At 37.1% G+C, this 21,033-nt stretch overlaps 3 protein-coding genes across 4 annotated transcripts; 1 reads left to right on the top strand and 2 right to left on the bottom strand.

Annotated features, from left to right (window-relative positions):
- The first annotated feature begins 232 nt into the window (after positions 1-232).
- Positions 233-7,701, top strand: LOC103328029 (chaperone protein dnaJ A6, chloroplastic-like). The gene is made up of 9 exons (XM_008230415.2): positions 233-446; positions 549-590; positions 2,879-3,006; positions 3,285-3,426; positions 3,542-3,599; positions 4,798-4,840; positions 6,219-6,267; positions 6,345-6,425; positions 6,519-7,701. Exon 9 carries the CDS (start codon positions 6,776-6,778, stop codon positions 7,376-7,378), a length of 603 nt encoding a protein of 200 aa, XP_008228637.2. The 5' UTR covers positions 233-446; positions 549-590; positions 2,879-3,006; positions 3,285-3,426; positions 3,542-3,599; positions 4,798-4,840; positions 6,219-6,267; positions 6,345-6,425; positions 6,519-6,775; the 3' UTR covers positions 7,379-7,701.
- Positions 7,702-10,698: 2,997 nt separating this feature from the next.
- LOC103328028 (translocase of chloroplast 34) lies at positions 10,699-14,167 on the bottom strand. Of its 2 annotated transcripts, none has more exons than XM_008230413.3 (8): positions 14,013-14,167; positions 13,217-13,338; positions 12,996-13,103; positions 12,776-12,900; positions 12,385-12,649; positions 11,405-11,473; positions 11,150-11,311; positions 10,699-11,054 (listed from the first exon to the last, which is right to left on the bottom strand). In XM_008230413.3, exons 2-8 carry the CDS (start codon positions 13,313-13,315, stop codon positions 10,944-10,946), a joined length of 939 nt encoding a protein of 312 aa, XP_008228635.1. In that variant the 5' UTR covers positions 13,316-13,338; positions 14,013-14,167; the 3' UTR covers positions 10,699-10,943. The 2 variants fall into 2 exon arrangements, with proteins under 2 accessions (XP_008228635.1, XP_008228636.1); XM_008230414.3 differs by lacking the exon at positions 14,013-14,167 and adding an exon at positions 13,786-13,839.
- A 533-nt stretch (positions 14,168-14,700) lies between these two features.
- Positions 14,701-19,808, bottom strand: BOR4 (HCO3- transporter family). Its single transcript, XM_008230411.3, has 14 exons — positions 19,524-19,808; positions 18,802-18,907; positions 18,620-18,702; positions 18,205-18,397; positions 17,961-18,099; positions 17,707-17,872; positions 17,447-17,613; positions 17,128-17,301; positions 16,934-17,029; positions 16,723-16,839; positions 16,183-16,505; positions 15,562-15,838; positions 15,309-15,434; positions 14,701-15,106 (listed from the first exon to the last, which is right to left on the bottom strand). The coding sequence occupies exons 2-14, from the start codon at positions 18,903-18,905 to the stop codon at positions 15,074-15,076; spliced, it is 1,998 nt and encodes a 665-aa protein (XP_008228633.1). The 5' UTR covers positions 18,906-18,907; positions 19,524-19,808; the 3' UTR covers positions 14,701-15,073.
- Between the last annotated feature and the right edge of the window lie 1,225 nt (positions 19,809-21,033).

A 21,033-nucleotide genomic window follows, 5' to 3' on the forward strand; every position in this document is an offset into this window, starting at 1 on the left:
GAACTCATGTCCTTTTGAAAATGTGAAAATAATGTCAGTACATCAAATAATAATTAACTAATTTTTATAATAAGTTATTTTTTTTTCTTCAGAATAACAGAGTTGATTTTGATTAAAAAAAGAATCATCGAGTTAACATTACTAATTAGTTTTAAAACCACTTTATTTTCAAAAAATTGGACCTCAAAAACGAGTCTTATTGAAATGGTGAAGGATCTAGAGACGTCGTTTTGATTTGTTTGGAAACCAAGCCAGGACGCACCGTTTAGTACTTCAGTGGTCGTAGCCACGCAATCTCATCCATTCCCAGTTGAAACTCTCTCTTCACTTGGAGCCCTCACTTCCGCGCCATCCACAGCTCTCTGCTTGTGCGCCCACAGCTCCATCCATCGCTGCGCTGCTCTGCTCTGCTTAGCTCTGCTCAGCTCCACCAAAATTTTCTCACTGTAATCCCTCTCTCTCCTTCGTTAGGGTTTCACAAATTCATTTTCCTAATTTTATTTAAAATCTTAATTTCTCATACTTTAGCTTTGCTGTTCCGTTGCTAGGGTTCTTTGAGCACTGGGTTCGCGGTTCGTATCGCATATCAGGTAATTTTTCTTTTGGTCCTTTCCGTCCTTTGGTTTCAATTCACCTTGTCTCTGTTAATTTATCATTGGAAATGTAACATGCCATTAAAGACTCTTTGTTTTCACCTACTAATTGAGATACTTGAGTTTGATGCCATTTTCTTCTATCTTCAAGCTACTGTTAGCTTCTCTCTTTGATATATATATATATATATATGTATGTGGGTGTGTATGTGTTTTTGTAGGTTAAGGATGTCCTTATTGTAAGAAAAGTGCACACATCCTTCCTAGGGCTACGCTACCCAACAATTTATTTCAACAATCCGAACCGTCTATATTTTAGGTTATCTTAAGGTTACCCTTCAAAAAATCATCCAGATAGAAAGTTTTTTAGTCTTAAAAAATGTGCAGAAAAACGCCGTTTGTTAGATAACTTTGAATTGTAAATGTGGATAATTAAATGTCTAAACAGTTTCTGATTTAGCTGTTTTTTTTTTGCATGGATAATCGTTGAAAGAGAACCTAAAAACTGAATGGTTCCGATCATTGGTTTACAACCCATAAATAGGAGAATAGGGACATTCTTACTATAGAAAGCCTATATATAAATATTTCTATGTTTACTTTCAAATGATTTATTTGAAACTATATTTGCATCCGTTGCATCCCACATGTATATTATATTATCATTTTCTTTACTGTTTTGGTTGTTCATTTCCTTAAATCTTTCATTTCTGGTGTGTGTAATGTTTAGTTGTATTAGTGTAGCCCTTGAGGCCTTTAAAGTGAATGCATTCTTATCTACTGCTGCCACCAATCTCAAGAAAACGAAAACAAACATTTCTTCGTAAGATACAAAAGGGGTTGGTTTGAGATCATTTTCATAAGTTAATTAAACCCAGTGATGATATGGAGTTTTATGGTATGTGTCAGAGATAAAATGTGAAGAGATTCACGAAGAAGGTAAAAGAACATCTTTGGAGGAATTGATGGAGTAACTCAATTTGGCTGATTAAAGATAATATGTACGAAGTTTAAGATATAGAGTAGGGTAATAAGTAGTCTATCTTAGAATGAATTTGGAGTGGCGCTATAGCCATCCCAAACCATATTTGCATGCACTATGGCCCAGTTTTTACAAAAATAAAAAAATTACAGTTTTATCTCTATGTGAAATTAACTAAAACAATAATTCATTAAAAAGCCTGACTTTTTGAAAATAAAACATTGAAGGAGTGGCCCCTGTTTCCAGGGAAACCCCATGTCTCGGGCGCGGGTATCCACCATGGCATGACCATTTCATTAATTTCCAAAACACCTTTGTGCCAGAAGAGTTTTGCCACATTATGCCATCAAATGTACTGTTCTAATAATTGAATTTTCAATATTGCTATTCTAATATAGCTGTTCAAGAATTACTTCATATAATTTATGTAAACTTCAATATTTTGCATTGGTTCTCTAATTTCTTTCATCACTCCAAGGTGCGGTATCCAGGAAATATGGTTGTTTGTCACCCATGACTGGTAGCGCCAAGTAATGTGCCCACCACCAGTAGTGTGCAATAGAGGATGAAAAAAAGCTAATGGGGGTCGGGCAGTGCCCATGGCCACTGTCTTTCTTATTTAGTGAGCATTGGGGTTAGGGCTAGGGAAAAGGGAAGAATAAGAAGAAGCAGGGGTAATTTAGGATTAACGGGGGGTGAGATGAATGGATTAGTATCCTTTTTAAAATTTGAACGGGGCTGAGTATATGGAGAGGGTGGGGATATAGGATTTGAGGGTGGCAACAGTGCCACTCTAAAGTTGTAAGTTTAAGAATTACAATTCATAGTTCTAAGAGATCATGAATACAATCAAAACGGATACTAGACACAATGAGAAACAACATGGAAAGGGAAATATAACAAATGTAAACCATTTTTACAAGGTGGGCCCAAAAAGAAGCGCGGTGAATAAAATATAACAAAGCTCAATGAGAGGAAGGGATAGCTTGACCAACTTTTAAAAATAGTAATATAATGATAACAAATGAGGCATTAAATACTTGTAATAAACTTCAAAGATGAGATAAGAAGGGAAGAATGTAGCGAGAGAGAGGCTCTTGATATCTGGGCCTCGAGTAGGTTGACTAGTCCTCCTTCGGTTCTTCTATCTCCATTCACTGTGTAATCAGTTTCTCATTTATTTATTTATTTACAATTTCTCTAAATAGTAGTTTATTGAACTATTTTTTCAGTGTTAGCCCCAACTATGTTTGTATTGAACTACTTGAATATCCCTGATATATGTGTGTGTGTTTGTGCTCAGTGCTCACAGAAAGTTAACTAAATGGCAATAATACCTTCTGGAAGTACATGGGTTGCTCAATGGGGTATTCGTCCTCAGACTATGCTAAGGCCCTGTGCCATGAATAAGATGCTCACATCCCAATGCTGGTAAGTTTTTGTTTTTTTACATTTAAGAGCCTTATGAACAACATTCACTCCATTTATAATGTTCTGATTATATTCCTATTATATCACGAACAGTTTAGACTATCATTTAGAATTAGAATAAAACACCAGTACCTGTTGACGTTGTCTCTATATATGCTATATCTGTGCCTCTGGTTTATTTGGTTTCAAATTTTAAATTAAAGCACATCTGCTTAACATGCTACCAACATCTCTTAGATTTTTATATAGTATTAGTTTAAGGATCATCTTGAATGCAGTGTTACAAGCAAAATAGGCCATTTGGGGGCACCAAGTTCAAGCTTCTTCTCTCGGGATTCCTTGAATGCTCTATTCTGTGCAGGCCCATCTCAAACTTCACATCGCAGTAGGGGAGCGAGATTCATAGTTAGAGCAGATTCTGTGAGTATAACAAACATTGGTTTTACTTACCTTTACTTCCTTGAATAAAGAAGCTTAATTGAATGAGTGCTCATTAACCGTTTCACAATTGATCTAAACTCATTCTCACATCCAGGATTTTTATTCTGTTCTTGGGGTCTCAAGAAATGCGAGTAAATCAGAAATCAAAAGCGGTATCTACACTTCTATTTTCTTTCTTCTTTTGTTTTTTTTTTTTAATTTTCCTAAAACTATTGTCAGTGTATTGTTTCTGTTGCTTTTATATGCTTTCTTATTATTTGCTAATTTGTATTTTTGCTATAATTTTATATCCAGTCATTTTTGTTGATGTGAGATTTGATCTGTTTATAGAGAAAACTGCTTCCATTATGATATTCAGTTGTTAATTCTCCCTTAGCCTTGCATGTTTATTTCATTTTTTCTGCACATCCGATACATGGGCAAAATTTCTTCAAGGAAATTTCTCTGCCGTACATTGCATGTGTACAGTATACAGTCCATCCATTTCAGCAAGACTCCTTGTCCTTGGTATCCAGGCATCTGAGACTGAAAATTTTGAAATATAATATGAAACCCTCTACTGTGTGAGGATTGTATTGTATTGTGAAAATGTCAGGGCCACTTCTTGAATGTATACATTCATAGATATGAACTTAGTGATTTCAGTAGTCTCACGTCATTACTTTCATCAACCTCTTTTAGCAGCTAATCTCATGATTTTTCCCTTGTGGGGCTGAAGAAACAACCGATAGGATGCTATTGGAGGTAGTTGGACTATTAGTTTCCTGAAGTCATAGGAAGTTTTGCCCCTCAAATAGCAAGGGGGTTCAACTGAATAATTTGACCTGATGTAACTTGATTGTGCACCTTTGGCAGAATATTTCCACTTGCTTTTCTATGATATATTACTCTGCTCTATATATTCTAATATATACTTTCTCCAATCTCCACCCTCTCTGAATTTTGGGATAAGGTGAAAAACAACTCATGTCACTAGATTTGGTACTCACGCATTTTAAGAATAACAATGCCATCTTCCAGCTAAGGCGTGTGTTTTAAAGTTTTTTGTGGGATTTCATATTGTCATTATGAATGAATTTCTATAACAGAAATACAAAGTAACCCTTGGTATAGGAACCTAATATGTGAAATGCTTTGGTTTGGTACAGATCAGAAAATAAAACTAAGCTTCTATCTTTTTGGATGTTTAAAGCATCCAGTGTGATGTTCGTGTGCTTGAAAGGTTTAATACATTAGGATGTGTGGCTTGAATTAATCATGGTTTGTGCTTTTTTGGTTTGATTATGTTTTTTTTTCCTTCTAGATTTTATCATCCTCTAATTTCTCTTCTGTATACTTTTCACATTTCAGCTTACCGGAAGCTTGCAAGAAGTTTTCACCCAGATGTAAACAAGTGAGTCAGTATTGCCAACTTAATTTTGAATAATAGTATCTACCAGTTTCTTATCCCTGAAATTCACTTTCTATCTTTTATCCTGCGTGTATGCATGTGCACATGCATGCGAACATGTGTGTTGTGTTTTGTCCTATGAAAAAACTAATCTCAGCTGTGTTATGTTGCGATTGAATGTTGAGCCAGATTGTTATGTTAGTGATCTATCAGCATGGTCCATAGAATTTGATGGTAGTATGTTTGAAGGTTTATGGTTAGTTTATTTTTCATTATATACAACTGTAGCATACCAACAGAAATAAGTGCAAATCGAAGGCCATGAAGAATATTCTCCCAAACTGTTGGCTATATTCATATCCTTTATAACATGTCAATAGCATGTCAATAGCATGTCAATAGTGGTACAGCTTTAAGAGAAAAAAGCTGCTTGTAGGATATAGGTTCATACCTTGGCTTTGGGATTTTAGTAACTTGTGATTTAAATCTTAGGGTTGTTGAAGGAGATGCATAAAGGCTTTGCTAGAGCAAATTAGGGTTTGGATGAATGTATGTAAAGTGGAAAAATGAGCTGGATTTGAAAAGGGCAGCTTGCTAGAAATCCACTTGCAGTAGCTAATTTCTTGGGGCTATGTGGGTGTTTCAAAATTGGTAGACCTGAATCTGATCAAAATGCATCTGGTTCCTTATCTCACCACCCAGGTTAAAGTGACTGGGTGAGTTTAGATTAGTCAGTTTTCATGGGCTGTGTCGTAAGCGGGGTTTGGTAAGATGAACACTAGAAAAGGACACAAAAGCTTGATTGAAGCATTGAGGCTGAGTTGAACCTCTCTAGCTCTTGATGGTCATATATTCAAATTATATTTTTGCCAAAATGGTGAAACCTTTTCTGTCCTATAAAAAATGCCCAACTTTCTAGCTGTCCCTCTTGAGGAAATTTTTTCAGCACTACCTATGGTTCTTTTCCAAACGAATATTCTCTCAAATATAGGTATTAATCGAACTATCAAATTATGTATATATATGTGTTTTGGATGTCTCATGTCTGGATTTTTGGAAGTTGATGTGTTGGGCCACCTTGTCTTAATGTCAAGACGTGCAAACCTGTCCACAAGTTATTGGAGTTGGCACATTAGTTTTTCCCTTTTTGTCACTATTGAAGAGATAGAAGTAAAACTGTTCTAGTGGGGTAGCTGAAGTCAGAATTTTCCTCTTATGAAGTTTGATATATATCACCGGTGTATATCTGTTTTGCGAGTGGAATTGTTTTTTTCGAGTCTTTCCTTTATTTCCCTTCTAGCTTAGCTTTAGTTTATACCAATCTATTAGGTAAATGCTGTCTGTTTTCATTTTGTGGGAATTATTCTTTTCTATGTTGCAGAGAACCAGGGGCAGAAACAAAATTCAAGGAAATTAGCAATGCATATGAGGTAAAAGCATGGTTTTATTATGCATCATTGACCCGGTGGCTGTTGTAGTCGTTATTTTAATTATTTAATCTTTGTAGGTCTTGTCTGATGATGAAAAACGATCACTATATGACAAATATGGAGAGGCTGGACTTAAAGGTGCTGGTATGGGTAGTGGGGTAAGTACCTCTCCAATCTTGATTGGGTAAAGATAGTTTTATTCATTCTATCTTTACTTTCTTACAGTGGGATGGTTAACTGTAATATTTCAGGATTTCAGCAATCCGTTTGATCTGTTTGAGTCACTATTTGAGGGCATGGGTGGTATGGGTGGGATGGGCGGAATGGGTGGAATGGGGGGAAGAGGTTCTAGGAGTCGAGCGGTTGATGGACAAGACGAATATTATAATCTTGTCTTGAACTTCAAGGAAGCAGTTTTTGGGGTCGAAAAGGAGATTGAGATTAGCCGGTTGGAGAGCTGCGGGACTTGCAATGGTTCAGGTGCTAAACCAGGCACCAAGCCATCCAGATGCAGCACATGTGGTGGGCAAGGTCAGGTTGTTCAATCAGCGAGGACTCCTTTAGGTGTCTTCCAGCAGGTCATGACATGCTCTTCATGTGGTGGGTCTGGGGAAACATCCACCCCTGCAACACTTGCTCTGGGGATAGTCGGGTGAGGAGGACGAAGCGGATCAGTCTTAAAGTTCCAGCTGGTGTGGACTCTGGAAGCCGTTTAAGAGTCCGAAATGAAGGTAATGCTGGAAGGCGGGGCGGGTCTCCTGGTGACCTATTTGTTATTATAGAAGTTATCCCAGACCCTGTCCTCAAACGGGATGATACCAACATTTTGTACACCTGCAAGGTGTCATATATTGATGCAATTTTGGGGACTTCAATTAAGGTTCCAACAGTTGACGGCATGGTTGATTTGAAGATTCCAGCTGGGACCCAACCAAACACGACCCTTGTGATGGCCAAGAAAGGTGTTCCTCTTTTAAACAAGAGCAACATGAGAGGTGATCAGCTGGTCCGTGTGCAGGTTGAAATCCCAAAGAGATTGAGCAATGATGAGAAGAAGCTTATCGAGGAACTTGCGAGTCTAAGCAAGGGCAAGGCCACAAGCCGGAGATAATTTTTTTGTGGTTCTTTGTTTCATCCATATAGTGCTGACCCCGTCAGTTTACATTCTTCTTTGTTGGTGCATCTTTTTGGCCTTGATGCGCATTATGGAATTCATCAATTTTGAATTAGTTTGGGAAGGGGATCATATCTGTAGTGGTAGGTTAAATTATCTGGTGATAGTGTGTCAGCTCTAGGGAGGGGACCTAAAGGAGGTACAAAAGAAATAAGACATCTTTTGTCATAATATATGCATTTCAACTTGATGTTAATTGTTGCCTTATTCTTTGGGATCAAACAGAAATCGTATGATATAATTGTCTTTTTTCTTCTTTTGACGGTTGTTTTATATCCCATTACTTCGAAGCATGCTTCCGACACTAGCTTATGTGCATGATGCTCGGTTACTGAAATTTCTTTCAAGTGTTAAACTTCAATTTTTGTGAAGTGGTAACATTGATTCGAGTCAACACACCCGTGTACTAAGTGAATCACGGCCTCTGCATTTACCTGCATTTGAGAGAATCTTGAACATTCATTAAATTTAATGAATAGAAGCAAGTCATGTCACATGTATATTTTTCTCGCAAAACACTCTTGCAGCTAACTAACGGCATCAATTTTCCATCTTTTTTGGGTAAAAATTTTATTCTTCCTCTAATGAACAAAATCGAGTCTCTACTGTAAAATATTGTACATTTATATGCATTCGGAAGTAATCAACATTGTTCACCAAGCAGCGTTGGATTTTGTTTCTTATTCTTCTCTCTCTCTCTCTCTCTCTCGTTTCTAACTTTCCCTAATTTTTCCTCTTTTTTTTCTTCATTCTTTGTTCCTTTGTTTATTTACAATATATATATATATATATATTTTTAATAGCAGAATTTGCAGAGAAGAATTTTTCTTCAACCACATCAGAGTTCTTCAATAGAAAGAACAAATCTTCAGTGAGTTGAGCATCAGAGTATAGTTGATCAAAGAAAAGATGAGTTTTTCAGGAAGAATATGTATTTGAACCAAATTAATTTTGGTTGAGTATCAGGTTGTGGAGAGCCCGTTGATGAAAAAATGGCTTTGACCATTCGTTTTATGAGGTGTCCTCGATCTAGTGATTGAGACACGAAACACCAGTGGTGAAACCTAGATACAAAATGAGAAAATTAATCCTCCTCCCGTTTTCGATTCTCCTGCACAATGCTTCTTCCAGCGTTGTGAGGGCTCTGTTTCTCCAGCTTCTGTCTCAGCTTGGAGAATTCCCCAACAATTACACCACTTTTTGCCGTAAAAGGCAAGTTTCGCTTCTCACTTAACCAAACAGCTTTCTCTTCCGACACTAGGTGGGCATGACTAGCCGTTGAGGAAGGAAGTCTATCGCAGTAAGTGGCGTGGAATTGACTGAACAAAGCAAAACATCGAATCTAATAAGTCTGATAAGCCTTCAAGAAGTCGTCAACTCTCTCTCTCTGCCAGCTAATACAAGGGTAAGAGGCCTGCCATCATCCGACATGTTACCCCCACTCTAAAAGGCCCTGTGTAATGCAAAGGAATCGTTATGGCTAACTCGATGCGACGTGTAGCGCATAGAGACCTCCTAGTGATCGTCATCTAGTGTGAGCAAAGGGAGACATGCAACAAGGCATCTTTTCTCAAATGACGACCTTGTGCCGTCACCGCAGGAGCCTCAACATTAGCCTTCTCCCCATAGCTTAAGAATTCTTGTGAGAACCCTGTCATAGGTGAAGAGCTAGTGCCAGAAGTTACACTGGCGATCCCGCGTCTATATCCAGATGTTCCGCATAGAGAGGGGCTTGTCTCTGGCTGTTCCTTTATTTTTTTTCAATACCCTTGTGAAATCAGCAAGGGTTGGTTAGACTGGGTTGATCGCGAACTAATGGACCTATCTACATCTCATGCAGGACAGAGGTGTTGGATGCCATTTTTCTTTCTAAGACGTGTGATATTCAAATCGAAGCAAAGATGCTTCGTCATGTGGTTATGAGGTGGAGTACCAAGACGCATAACTTTGTATGTTCATACAGGGAATTTACCCCTATGCTTGAGGATGTGGCCAACATTTTCCACCTCCCTATTTGTGGAAGTCAAGACCCTTTCAATATTGCTCTAACTCCAGAGGACATGGAGTAGCTCGAGATTTTGCGGAAGGGAGACCTGACCTCTCTCAGCACCTCTTTCAGGTTTAGCAACTGGATACAATATGTTAGGAATGTAAACTGAGAGGAGCTTTGCCAACCCGCCGCACTTATATCGTTATGACTCGGAAGGTTTATTTTTTGTGATTTTTCTCAAGATGCATGCACAAGCGAGTGTTACCTTGAGCTTTGGCAATAGCGCGAGGCAACACGATCCCTCTAGCTTCCATGTTCCTAGGGCACCAATACCGGATACTCGACCAAGTTCAACTTCTTGAAAAAGGGGCAGAGAGAACTACGGCCGTGAAAATTCTTTTGAACTCCAATTTTCTGTAGCTATTTTTATGGGAGCACCTCAAAGGGTTAGATGTGTTCCCACTCCCTTATTCACGAGTTAGGCTAATTGTTGACTCTAGCAAGGGCTCCCATATATCGGACATGCTTCCTTTGATTTGCAAGGGGTCTAAGAGAATACACAGGAAAGGTCAATTTCTTAAGGCTGCTAGACAGTGTCGAGAACTTTATTTTTTGCTTCTATGTGCTTGGGTTAGGGAGATTTCACTAAAGATGATTGAATGGAAGAAAGTGAAGAAAAATATAATAGAAGACTTGATAAAATTGGGGGTTCTAGTGCCTATAAAAGAAGGCACCTCCTACCCAGCAAAACAACCATCCAAAAAGCGCGACCAAGCATTCGTTAGGCTACTGGAAGATCTACTTAAGTCACCCATCCTTTTATCCTCATATCTCCTCTTACTCTGAACCTCTGTTTCCCATAAGAAATTCAATCTCTCTCTATTGCTAAACTCATGAAGGCTTAGCTCTCATGCCACAAGCTTCTCAGGCCAAGCTATAATACTAATTTGTCACAGTTGACTGCCTTGTTGGTGAAAGGAACCGAAAGGAACCGAAGTGCTTCCTAAGGCTCCGCAAACCTTTCTAAGCACTCTTGGGGCCTGATTCTTGAAACTCAGGCACAAAGGCAACTTCATCTATTCGCTCTTTACGGCAGCCCAAGCCCATTTACAGTTGTTGGAAAAAAAAAGTCCCTACACTCAAATACGGGTAAATGCAGAGGCTCAGGGTCCGTAGTGAGTCTCCAAATGTACAGAAGGGCTCCTTTACATGCTTGAAGTATGATCAGTCAACAAACGAAGGTATTTCATACATGCAACACTTAATATATGGCAACATAAATAACATAAAGGATGTGCTAATTACAGTACAAGATCTGATTCCTCAAGACAACATCCATAAGCCGCAAAATACTCATACTGCAGAATCTCACAACTGACTACTTTAACTGCTACCCGGAAAAAGGCAAAAAGAAAAAAGAAAAAAAGAAAAGAAAAGAAAAGATAGATGATCAGCATCGGAACATGAAAACACCAGTAAAACCTTAAAGAGAATAGATGGCCCAAGACCAAATCAAAACTTGCGACCAGCAACACCGGAATCCCGCATCTCCCAAGATGGTCTACTCTCTTTGGCAATATCATTCTTGATTGCTCGTTCAATTGGTTTAATGGCAAAGAAATACTATTAACAGGAAAAGAGAGATGAACTTAGTTAATTAGTCCTTGCATCAATAGAGAGAAAAAAGAACTCCAGGTATAAAGTATGTACAAGCTCACCTGGATTATTAAGATCAGAGGAATTAAAAACTTTCCTTTCTCATTAGGGTTTGGCCCGTCAATCAACTTTTTGTCAACATAGATGGACTTGCTGCCACTCAAGATGACTTCTGTGATTGTTTGGACTAAATGAGGTATCCAAGCAGTTCCATTTGGAAGAACCTGTTACCAAAGGACAACCAACAAAAAGATGGAATAATAAATAACTGAACTTCAGGGGAACGACTAAAACATGACATAAGGAAAATGACTAACCTTTTCATCACCTTCATTCTTGTTACATCTCCCGCTGTTCTCAACCAAAACAACAGGAATACTTGAAGCCTAAGAGAATACAGGAAAACTATATCACTCAGTATTATATAAGGATGGATTCAAAATTTAAGTCATAAATCAAATTCATCAAACTCACAAGAAACTCATGGAACCCAGTTAATGTGAACAAGACTACTCTTTGTTGACAAAGGTAAAATAAAAATGTTGAATCAAAAGATCTAGTTTTCTTGATTTTTTTCATTTGTAGTTTGTACTTGCATCCATAACAGTACAGTATTTCATGTCCCAATGTAAATCCCATCGAACTACCCTCTTGTTAAGTAATATCTGTCAAACATGAACATAACACATAATTCAGAATAACTTAATTGAAGATTTTAGAGTTAGGACCTTCCTATGGGACAGGCATGCATATCTTACAACATTTTGAGACACAAAACCTATCACATTCATCTAATCTCCATCTTAGAGCATAGACCACATAACAAAACAAAAACAAAAACAAAAATAAACATGGTGTCCAAATCATATTCTTAGCAACCTGTCATAACCATGTCAGCATTACAGCATGACTGCTTTGCTCTTTTTCAGAGCAATGACCAACTAAGAGAATATCCTAGGATTTACTTGCACTAAATAACGGAAATGTTCATATCTTTATTTTCTTCCAAACACATGTAACAAAGAAATGTTTTATACCTGTCTAGTTTCAAATATTAATTAAAATCCTTGCCCCATAAACCATGATTTTGAAGTATTTATCTTCGCCATTTGAAGCTTATCTATTATCACAAAGTATGAACTCCCCTCCGCATGCTTCATCACCTTTCTATTAGGAGTCTAAGCAGGACACAAGTTCCTATCTAATGCCTTTACCAAATAAGAAAATGCCCAATACAACAGGAAAAAAAAATGGAGCTAAAAACAAAGACTAAACTTGGGAGGAAGAGATTGCTCACCTGTGCATCCTGTTTTTTTAACCCAGCACCAAGACGAACAACTTTTAGAAGAGCTTCAGATCTTTTGGAGACAAACTCTTCATAAGGCAAACCATCTGGTGGTGAGAGCTGAGCATGTGTCAGGACAACCAAAGCCCTATTCCATATTCCTTTACCAAAACTATCCGTTATGGCTTTGACAACCTCCTTATCCAAGTTATCCACCCGATATGCATCCAATCGATCCACATAGAGTAGCACATCTATGGTCTTGTTCAGAAGGAAACTGCTCAAACAAACCAACAACAGAACTAATAGTCCATTAGAATTATTAAATAAATTCTTGAAGAAGAGCCAGAAACACATCTCTCAAAGACTGAAAAATTTACAAATACATACAGCAAAAAATAACCTTTTTATATTATTAAGTGCCATGTCATTAACATATCCTCCCTCTATAAGCCCAGGGGTGTCAATGATGTTCAATGTAAACCCTGCCCTTGAACGTGACACCATCACAGCTCTTGTTCCTTCAGACTAGACAAAAACAATAAAAAAAACATTCCAAGTGTATTTACAAAGGCAAGGTGAAGAAACCACTCATCAGACTAAAAACGATAGCAAGAGCACACCTGAAAAGGACTTATAGAAACAGCCCTTTCACCAATGAGTGAATTGACAGTGGATGATTTTCCAACTCCACCTTTCCCCATCACAAGAATGGTCAAACTGTTCACATTCTACACCCACACCACACAAGAATAAACAAATTTAAAATAGAATTACAACAAAATAACACTGAATTATAAAATAAGAATAAAGTATGTAATTAACATAACAAAGAAAAAGGAACCTCTTGCTTCAGTTTTCCCAGCAATTCAAGCAACTTAGTCTGGGTGGCAGGTGCGAAGCTATTTATTCCAGCCCATTCTCTAATTATCTGGGATGCCATGACTTAATTTCCAAACTAGCTCTCTGTAAATAAAAAGAAAACAAAAATAAATACTTTATAAATAAATACTGCAACAAACACTTTTTTTTCATTTTTGCTTTTTTGTTTTAGGTACATTAGAGTATTTCAGGTTGCAGATAGAGAAAGTGAGTATTTTGAAAACAAACCCCTAATGCAGAATGGTTGAGAGAACTTACTGACCTTCAATTCCCAAAACAACTAAGTTAAAAGGCTAAGTCTCATCCCTTAATTCAATTTTAGCAAAAGGATTTTAGTGGCTGTAAACTTTTGGGGTTCAAAACAGTCATCACCGAAATTGAATAACAATTTTATCAACAAGTTCCCAAATTTTTTTGCAGTGGTTCCAACCCCAGTCATCACCAAAACCAATGAATACAATTTGCAGTTAGCTTGAAAGTGTAAAAATTATGAGAAGTTCTTTTATGAAGCAATTCCGGCAAAGGACTTACATATTCTATCGAGGATTAAACAACCTAGGACATTCCTTGTAAACCCACACGAAAAAATCAGAAAAACCCACCAAAGCACCAAACCCAAACGCAATTTACACAGAAACCCAGATATCATAATCGAACATGCTCTGTGGTTGAGATGGGTGATGAGTTTTAGGGCTGAAAGCAATGTAAAAATTTAAATTTAAAGCAAAAAACCTGAAAAAGATAGAGACTTTACTTACCCGTTTGTCTGTGCTAAGATGTGGGAGCCAGAGATAGAGAGAAACGAATAAGGGAGAGCGAGAGAGAGAGAGAGGGTTAGGGCGGTAAGGATAAGTCAAGTACCTTGTTGCACACTTGCAATTTGTAATTTTTAGATAAAGAAAATTTTATAAAAGAAAAAAAGGAAAGAGTAACATAATATGTGCCGTTTCCTATAATTCTATTGTCGTTCGTTGGGTTCCATTTTTTTCTTTTTTAGGTATGGATGGAATTATTATTCTTTTAACTCTTTATTTCTACGTGAATGAATGGCTTTTGGTCCTTAAGAAAACAGAACCAATAAGGTCTTGGTTTTGATTGCTTTGTGTGTTTACTCCTTAATAGGATTTTTGGTTGGGGTTTACATCTTGATATTGTTTCCAATCATTTGCAGTTTGGCGATTAAATTTGTAATTAAAAAAAGGGGGAATTGAACTTTGGTGTAAAGGCGGCGGTGACCAATTGACCTAACATACAACTACCACTAACTTATATAGGGGGATGAGCACTTTTTTTTTCTTTTTTGTATAGGAGTTACTCTCTTGATATGCTGATCATTTTATCCCCACTTGAATGGTTGATATTGTGTTTCTGTTGAACTTCTACATTGGAGAATATTTTTCAACCCTAATTGACCCAAAAGTCGCTCCAATACCGGTAACAAAAAGATGTGTACAAAAATTAAACTTGAGAAACAATCTCAAGTGCTATTTAAGGTGTTTGAACTATTTTATACATGGAAATTGGCTGCAAACCATCAAACTCCATCCCCATGCATGTTGAATTGGTTATAATATGTGAATGTGATAGCAACCAATTCAAATTAACCTGAACAATAACTAACCTGCAGTACATCTTCTTTTCTATCTTTCACCTACACACAAACACTAACAGTGACTCAGACAAAAAAAAACCACTAACAGTGACAATTTGGTTCAGCCTACGCCTACTCTTCTGCTACTGGTATGCTACTCAATCCTCAAATCTCATGCCTACATTATCTTCATGTCTCGTTACTTTCATCGCCGATCCAACTCATCTTTCACTCTTTTTGGCCAATTATTTCAGGGTAAATCTGCAAAAGCACAAAGAGACAGCACATATGATATGAGCACATCATCTTACCTGCACTCATTCAAATTAATACATAAATGAAATTTGTACTACCATTTTCGTTTAGATATGATATAAACCATTACACTGAAATTGCTTTGAGATCCACTAGGCCTAGTCCTCAAGTCAATAAGTTTTAGGATGAAAAGTTATTGATAATCTACCTGACCACGTCTCTCTTCACTGAAGCTGGCTTTGATCTTCAGCTCCCCTCTGCTGGTTGTTAACTCGTCTAATATCTCAGCATCACACATCTCCATTCCATCATCTTCGTTAGAAGTTTCTAACTCCTAATGAATAGAATTACATTTGTTCAGATTGATGGTACAAAGGTAAAATAAGGATGATGATCATAAAACTTGTTCATGTTGACAAAAGGTGGAAGGTAAATATTGGAAGACAGTAGATATTGCATACCCTGGGAAGACTGAGAGAACGTTTTGGGGCACCAGCGACTTCCTCCCATTCAGCTGAGTCCATTTCCTGCAAGTGATGTGGTTGAAAGAATTTGGGGAGGAGATGCTGTCTTATTATTATGAGAAGGAAGAATGGCAAGGGGAACAAAATGCCGGCTACAGGGATCCATGTCACCCCGAAACAGACCAAGAAGTATACAAGCTGGAAGAGTGTAAATATGGCTATGTATTTGAATGGCACCGACTCCACAAAGGAAGCATGACCACCTTCCAAGACCCTGCCAACATGATCAGAACCGAATTAGTGAATATGAGTGGGAAGTAAAACTCACAAATATTTGATACATTGGAAATATTGGTAACAATTGTAAAGAGTTTGGAAATCCTAACATTCAGTATGCTTGATTTTGTTAAACATGGGGCCTAGTGGGAAACTTATGAATCTAAACTCCACCTCCAAATGTTTCTGGATTTAATTTCATTTATTGACTCCAAGTTCCCTTACAAAAGAAGAGTTTTGTTCTCATATGCTGAAATAATAATTGTTAATATTGTGTCTAAACTGTGATCCAAAATGTTAATGGACCATCATGCTGCTTACTTAAGAAGAAGATTTACTTACTTGTACCGCCGGCTAGGGGTGATGAAGAGAAGTAACAGCCTTTCCCAGAATTGGTTCCCTGGAAGACTGTCAATGGCCATGTAAGCAAAGTATCCCCACAGAACTGATTTTGGTATCTTCTTGATGGCTGGCATAGCAAAAACTGATGCTGCCACAAGAAGCGACTGTAACAGATTGCTCACTCTCTGCTCTTTAACTCGGACAGGCAGGTAATCATCAATGTGCTTCTCAGGATCAAATGCATCCTTTGCATTATCCCCTTTATTTTCACTTTTCATAACTGCCTCCTTCAAATCTTCCAGCTCTTTAACTTGTGATGTAGGCTGCGATAGAAACCATTCAGCTCTTTAACTATCTTTCTTCTCTCTTTTTGTTTCCCCAACTAACATTACCAGTTAAACTCGAAGTTCTTTACTTTTCATATAATTAAGGGAGGTGTGAAGTGTATACGCATGCATCTATAGATAGATATCAATTGCCAATGTAATGCTAACTTGTTGGAGAATTTCAATTAAAGCATGTTCAAATTGAGAAATTTACTGTAGTTGAGTTGTCCATCTCTATGAACACAGCTTGCAATTTTCCATAGATTTCAGAGTTGCTAGCTTTCTGCTTTATACTTTCCTTAGCACTCTTCACCATTTTCTTTCGAATTAACTGCATATAGATTAGATGAATTAAGTATCTAATTTTGCTGGATGGCTAGCAAGAAAGTTGAGAATTTTCATTGACATTCATTCACTACACTCACCTGCCTCTTGAGAACAGCAAGGCTCTTAGTGTGCATCGGTGACTGTGGCAGGACCCCGTTAGAAGGAGGAAGCCCAATCAATCCACAAAGCAGTGTCTGGGACCAATTTTTCATGAAAGAGAAAAAGTATTAATTCTTGCTTGAATGTGACAGAAACAAACCTTCATTGATCTTAATATGGTTGTGACACATACCATAAGTCCCAGCAACAACATATCATAATGGTATGCAGAAGGCTTCTTTAGATTGAACTCCTGTTGTTGTGCCAGCTGCGAAGCGACACTATGGTCAAAAAAGTAAAGTCCCGCTACCATCACAGCAGGTATAATAGCAGCAAAGACGTATGCAGGAGGAACCTTCCCCATATCCTGCAACAGATAATGAAAGGAAATACTTTAAACAGCAAAAAATTACAAAAACAACTGCAAAGACTTGATTACTACATTAAGTCTTAGGTCGAAAGCTCAGGTAAACAAAGAGCTTAAACAACAAAATTACAAAATATTAGTTTACCTTCATGACAGTCCAATGGTGTAAAGATGCAGACTCCCAAGCCAGAGGGCTATAGAGCCTTCTGGGAATATCTGAGGGAACATTGCGTGGTACACTGAATGACAGCGCAGTCCACAGTAGCACCATTAAAGGAACACCATAATCTGCAATGAAACTTCTGAACCTCCCTGGACAACAAAGAAAATATCTTCAAATTCCCCCCCAAAAAAAATTTAATCCTTAAAATAAGAACCGAGTCTCTCAAAATGTTCTTGACAAACCTGTTGCATACCACCATGACCTTGCTTTTCTGCTCTTCAGAGCAGTATATAGGAGGCCAAAAGTAAATATGACCCCCAGCAGTCCATTTGTGTAAAGCCACGGAAATTGATGTGTCTCTTTCTTTGAATCTTCACCTTTGGGAATTTTGAACTCACTCACTATACCCTTCCATTGAAACGTGAACCTCATGTTAGTTTTCTTTCCATCAGCTGTATTAGATCCAAAATGATCTTATGTTCTATGTGAGACTTACCTTGATAGCCTCTTGGATAAACAAGACAGAAATCAACATGCCAAAAAGTTCGCCTGCAATCCTCGTGAACTTGTTGATTATATCACAAGCATTGAATATTGCAAGAAGAACTAGAAAAAGAGCTGTCCAGACGCAAACCCTGTAAAATTCAGCTCCATAAGATGAAAATTTATGTCCCTTGCATTACGACTGAGAACATGTATCTTAAAGTTCTGAAACTATAAAACGTTGATTTTTCCATTACCATCCAACCCAAGCCAAATACAGCTCGCGTCCCAAATCTTTCCTTCCTTTCGCAAAGTCGTACAAGTAGGTATACATGATGACAGTGGGTTCTGCAACTCCTAAAATCAAGAGAGGTTGCCCACCTAGAATTGAGTGTATTATACCACAAATAGCAGTAGAGGCCAGGGTTTCCACTGTGCTCAAGCTTCCATCTACACAATAAAAAGCCAAGTGAGTTGAAAACCATCAAATGTGTATGTGTCTGTATTATGCATGTTGACATATGGTCAGTCACATACATAAATGATGGAGAATAGGAGCATCCAGTTCATCGTACTCCAACTCAGACTTTGTATTTTTCAGTAAGATATATGCCATAGGAGGTAGGATTTATGATATGCCATCTACACATCATATGAGAAATATTGACAAACCTGTATCTCTGCTCAGTTGCTCGCCAAAAGCTATAACAGGAAGAGCTGAAGCAAAGAATATGTAGGCAGTTGGGGCCAAAATCCTAGCACAATTCAAAGACCAAAAAAGATAAAAAGGGTGAATTAAATCCAAAAACTTTGATTGCAATTGTGCCAAGTAAAATACATAGGAAATCAGTTACCCGATTCCTGAACGAAAACCTGAAGTCCAATCTTGTTTATAGCACAATGCTCTTCCTTTGACATCTTTTGCAATTCCCCTGAATGGAGCTTTGAAGCTCTCCATTTCTGATATAAAAAAATCCAATATATTCCTTAAAAAGACAACTTGAAGAGACTATTTTTGAAACATTAATTGGGGTTGATGGGCAAATCACAAACTCAGCAGGGCACACAATCTGTGTCTGGTAAGCAAGAAAATAAAGGATTTGGCAAACATGGAAAAGGCCTATTTTTCAATTGTTGTGGTTTTTCTCTTTGACAGTGAAAAAAAGAATATCAAGATAGTTTTTCTTGGCCTGCTAAACTGAACAAGATGGTTGTATTTGGCTCAGTTGAATAAAGTTTTCTCGTTCAAAAACTCTCCTGATTTTTTCTTCTTCCCTGCATGCATTTTCCTTGCAACCAAACAGAGCATGAACAATAAAATTCTTTCCTTATTCTCACATACATGAATCCAAGACAAGAACCCTTGAAAACCCGCGATTTCATTAGCCTTGAATAGTCAAAACTCTATCAGAACAAGGAAAAAAGGAAAGGAAAAGCACCATTTATTACAATCATGCAATGAATTGAAAGAAACCCAAGTAGGAAAAAAGAAGCCACACATTTACAGACAACAAATAGTTTTCATTTCTTAAAGAAGAAGAAGAAGAAGACGAGAGAGAGAGAGAGAGAGATGCACCGGAGAGCTTCACCGGCCGGAGTGTTGGGTGGAGATTATATTGATCAGAAAAATGAGAAGTGTGTGGCTGTCCCACGTGTAATGTGTATTTGGATGAATATGATGAGTGTGAATTGTATGAATATGAACATATGAATGTGTTTAGAGGATTTTCTTTGAGCTACGTTGTTGTTCACTTGGGCGAGTTTATAGTAATGGAGGAGGAGAGAGAAGCAAAGTCCACGTCGTCTTCAAAAGACCCGCCAGAGAGTACTATGCGGATTCTGCTCTGGCGTGCACCTTCATTTCCATTTTTTCCATTTCGACTTTTGCTTTGTTTATTTTCTACCCAATTAATAATAATAATAATAATCCAACCAAAATATGAAAATAACAACTAATATTATTACTTTCACACTTCAGTGTTTAACATCTGGAAAAAGAACATCCACCAATTCACTTGACGACCTATTCATTTTGACTTCTGTAATTAATTTATGTGCAATAATAATTGCAGTGCACTGTGCACAAGAACGGGACGTTTGTGTATTACAATTTCACAATATTAATTGCTTATTATTTTTTTTTTTGGTCTGACAATATTAATTGTGTGTGTGATCTCGGGAATATAAATGTGAATTTGGCTTACGAGACAATAAATACGTATTGTACATCCAAGTATTATTTTAGGGAGCTGATTTTTCCACTCATCTTTTCTCACTTACACTTCATTTTACTTTTTAACACTTTTAATAAATTTTGTTATTTCTCTTTTCTATTCTATCCTTATCCTACATTAATTTCTTTTTTATTTTATTTTTATATTATTTCTTTTTCTTTGTACTTAATTTTTCAACTTACACTTCATTTTCAGTATTAAAGGGCAAAAAAAAATTAATTTCTTACTCGATTAAAGGAAAAAAAAAACTAAAAATAAAGTGCAAGTTGAAAAATTAAGTATAAAGAAAAAGAACTAATATAAAAGTGAAGTAAAACGAAATTAATGTAGGGTAATGGTAGAATAGGAAAGAGAAAGAATAAAATTGATTAAAAAGTATTTAAAAGCAAAATTGAGTGTAAGTGACGAAAAGGGGAGTGGGGAAATCATATCCCATTTTATTTGATCAATGGTTTTTATTTATTTATAATTATTTATCAAATATAAATTTCATTAGATAAACTTCAACAACACAATCAAAGATCTCAACAAGACTAGGGCCTCGTTTGGTACACCGTATTAGACTCTAGATATGAGTAAATAGTTCATGTCATGTGTTTGGTGTCAACTTGTATTATTTAATTATCTGACTATTTTATACGGGTTGGGCTTTTAATACTCTCCTTACCTGACTAACTAATACAACTCACACACCCCGGTTTAGATAATATACGCTTAATTATACAAGGTTGTTCTCTTCACTCTCTCTCTCTCTCTCTCTCTTCTTTATATATTTCCTCTTTTATTAAATCTTTGTGGATATTAGGTTATGAGTTTTTCCTTTGACTTTTTTTTCTTGCTGTATTGGAACAA

The sequence above is a fragment of the Prunus mume genome, linkage group LG4, assembly GCF_029339155.1.
Source record: "Prunus mume cultivar Tortuosa linkage group LG4, ASM2933915v1, whole genome shotgun sequence".
NCBI classification, from domain to species: domain Eukaryota; kingdom Viridiplantae; phylum Streptophyta; class Magnoliopsida; order Rosales; family Rosaceae; genus Prunus; species Prunus mume.

Coding starts and splice junctions, on each gene's coding strand:
- LOC103328029 (XM_008230415.2), top strand. CDS start 6,776: ATGCAGCACATGTGGTGGGCAAGGTCAGGTTGTTCAATCAGCGAGGAC.
- LOC103328028 (XM_008230413.3), bottom strand. CDS start 13,315: ATGGCATCCCAGATAATTAGAGAATGGGCTGGAATAAATAGCTTCGCA. Junction 11,474..12,384: donor TAAAAAAACAGGATGCACAG/GTGAGCAATCTC, acceptor GTATTCTCTTAG/GCTTCAAGTATTCCTGTTGT. Junction 11,312..11,404: donor AGAATGAAGGTGATGAAAAG/GTTAGTCATTTT, acceptor CTTTGGTAACAG/GTTCTTCCAAATGGAACTGC.
- BOR4 (XM_008230411.3), bottom strand. CDS start 18,905: ATGGAGAGCTTCAAAGCTCCATTCAGGGGAATTGCAAAAGATGTCAAA. Junction 18,398..18,619: donor GCAACTGAGCAGAGATACAG/GTTTGTCAATAT, acceptor TTTATTGTGTAG/ATGGAAGCTTGAGCACAGTG. Junction 17,302..17,446: donor ACCATTGGACTGTCATGAAG/GTAAACTAATAT, acceptor TATCTGTTGCAG/GATATGGGGAAGGTTCCTCC.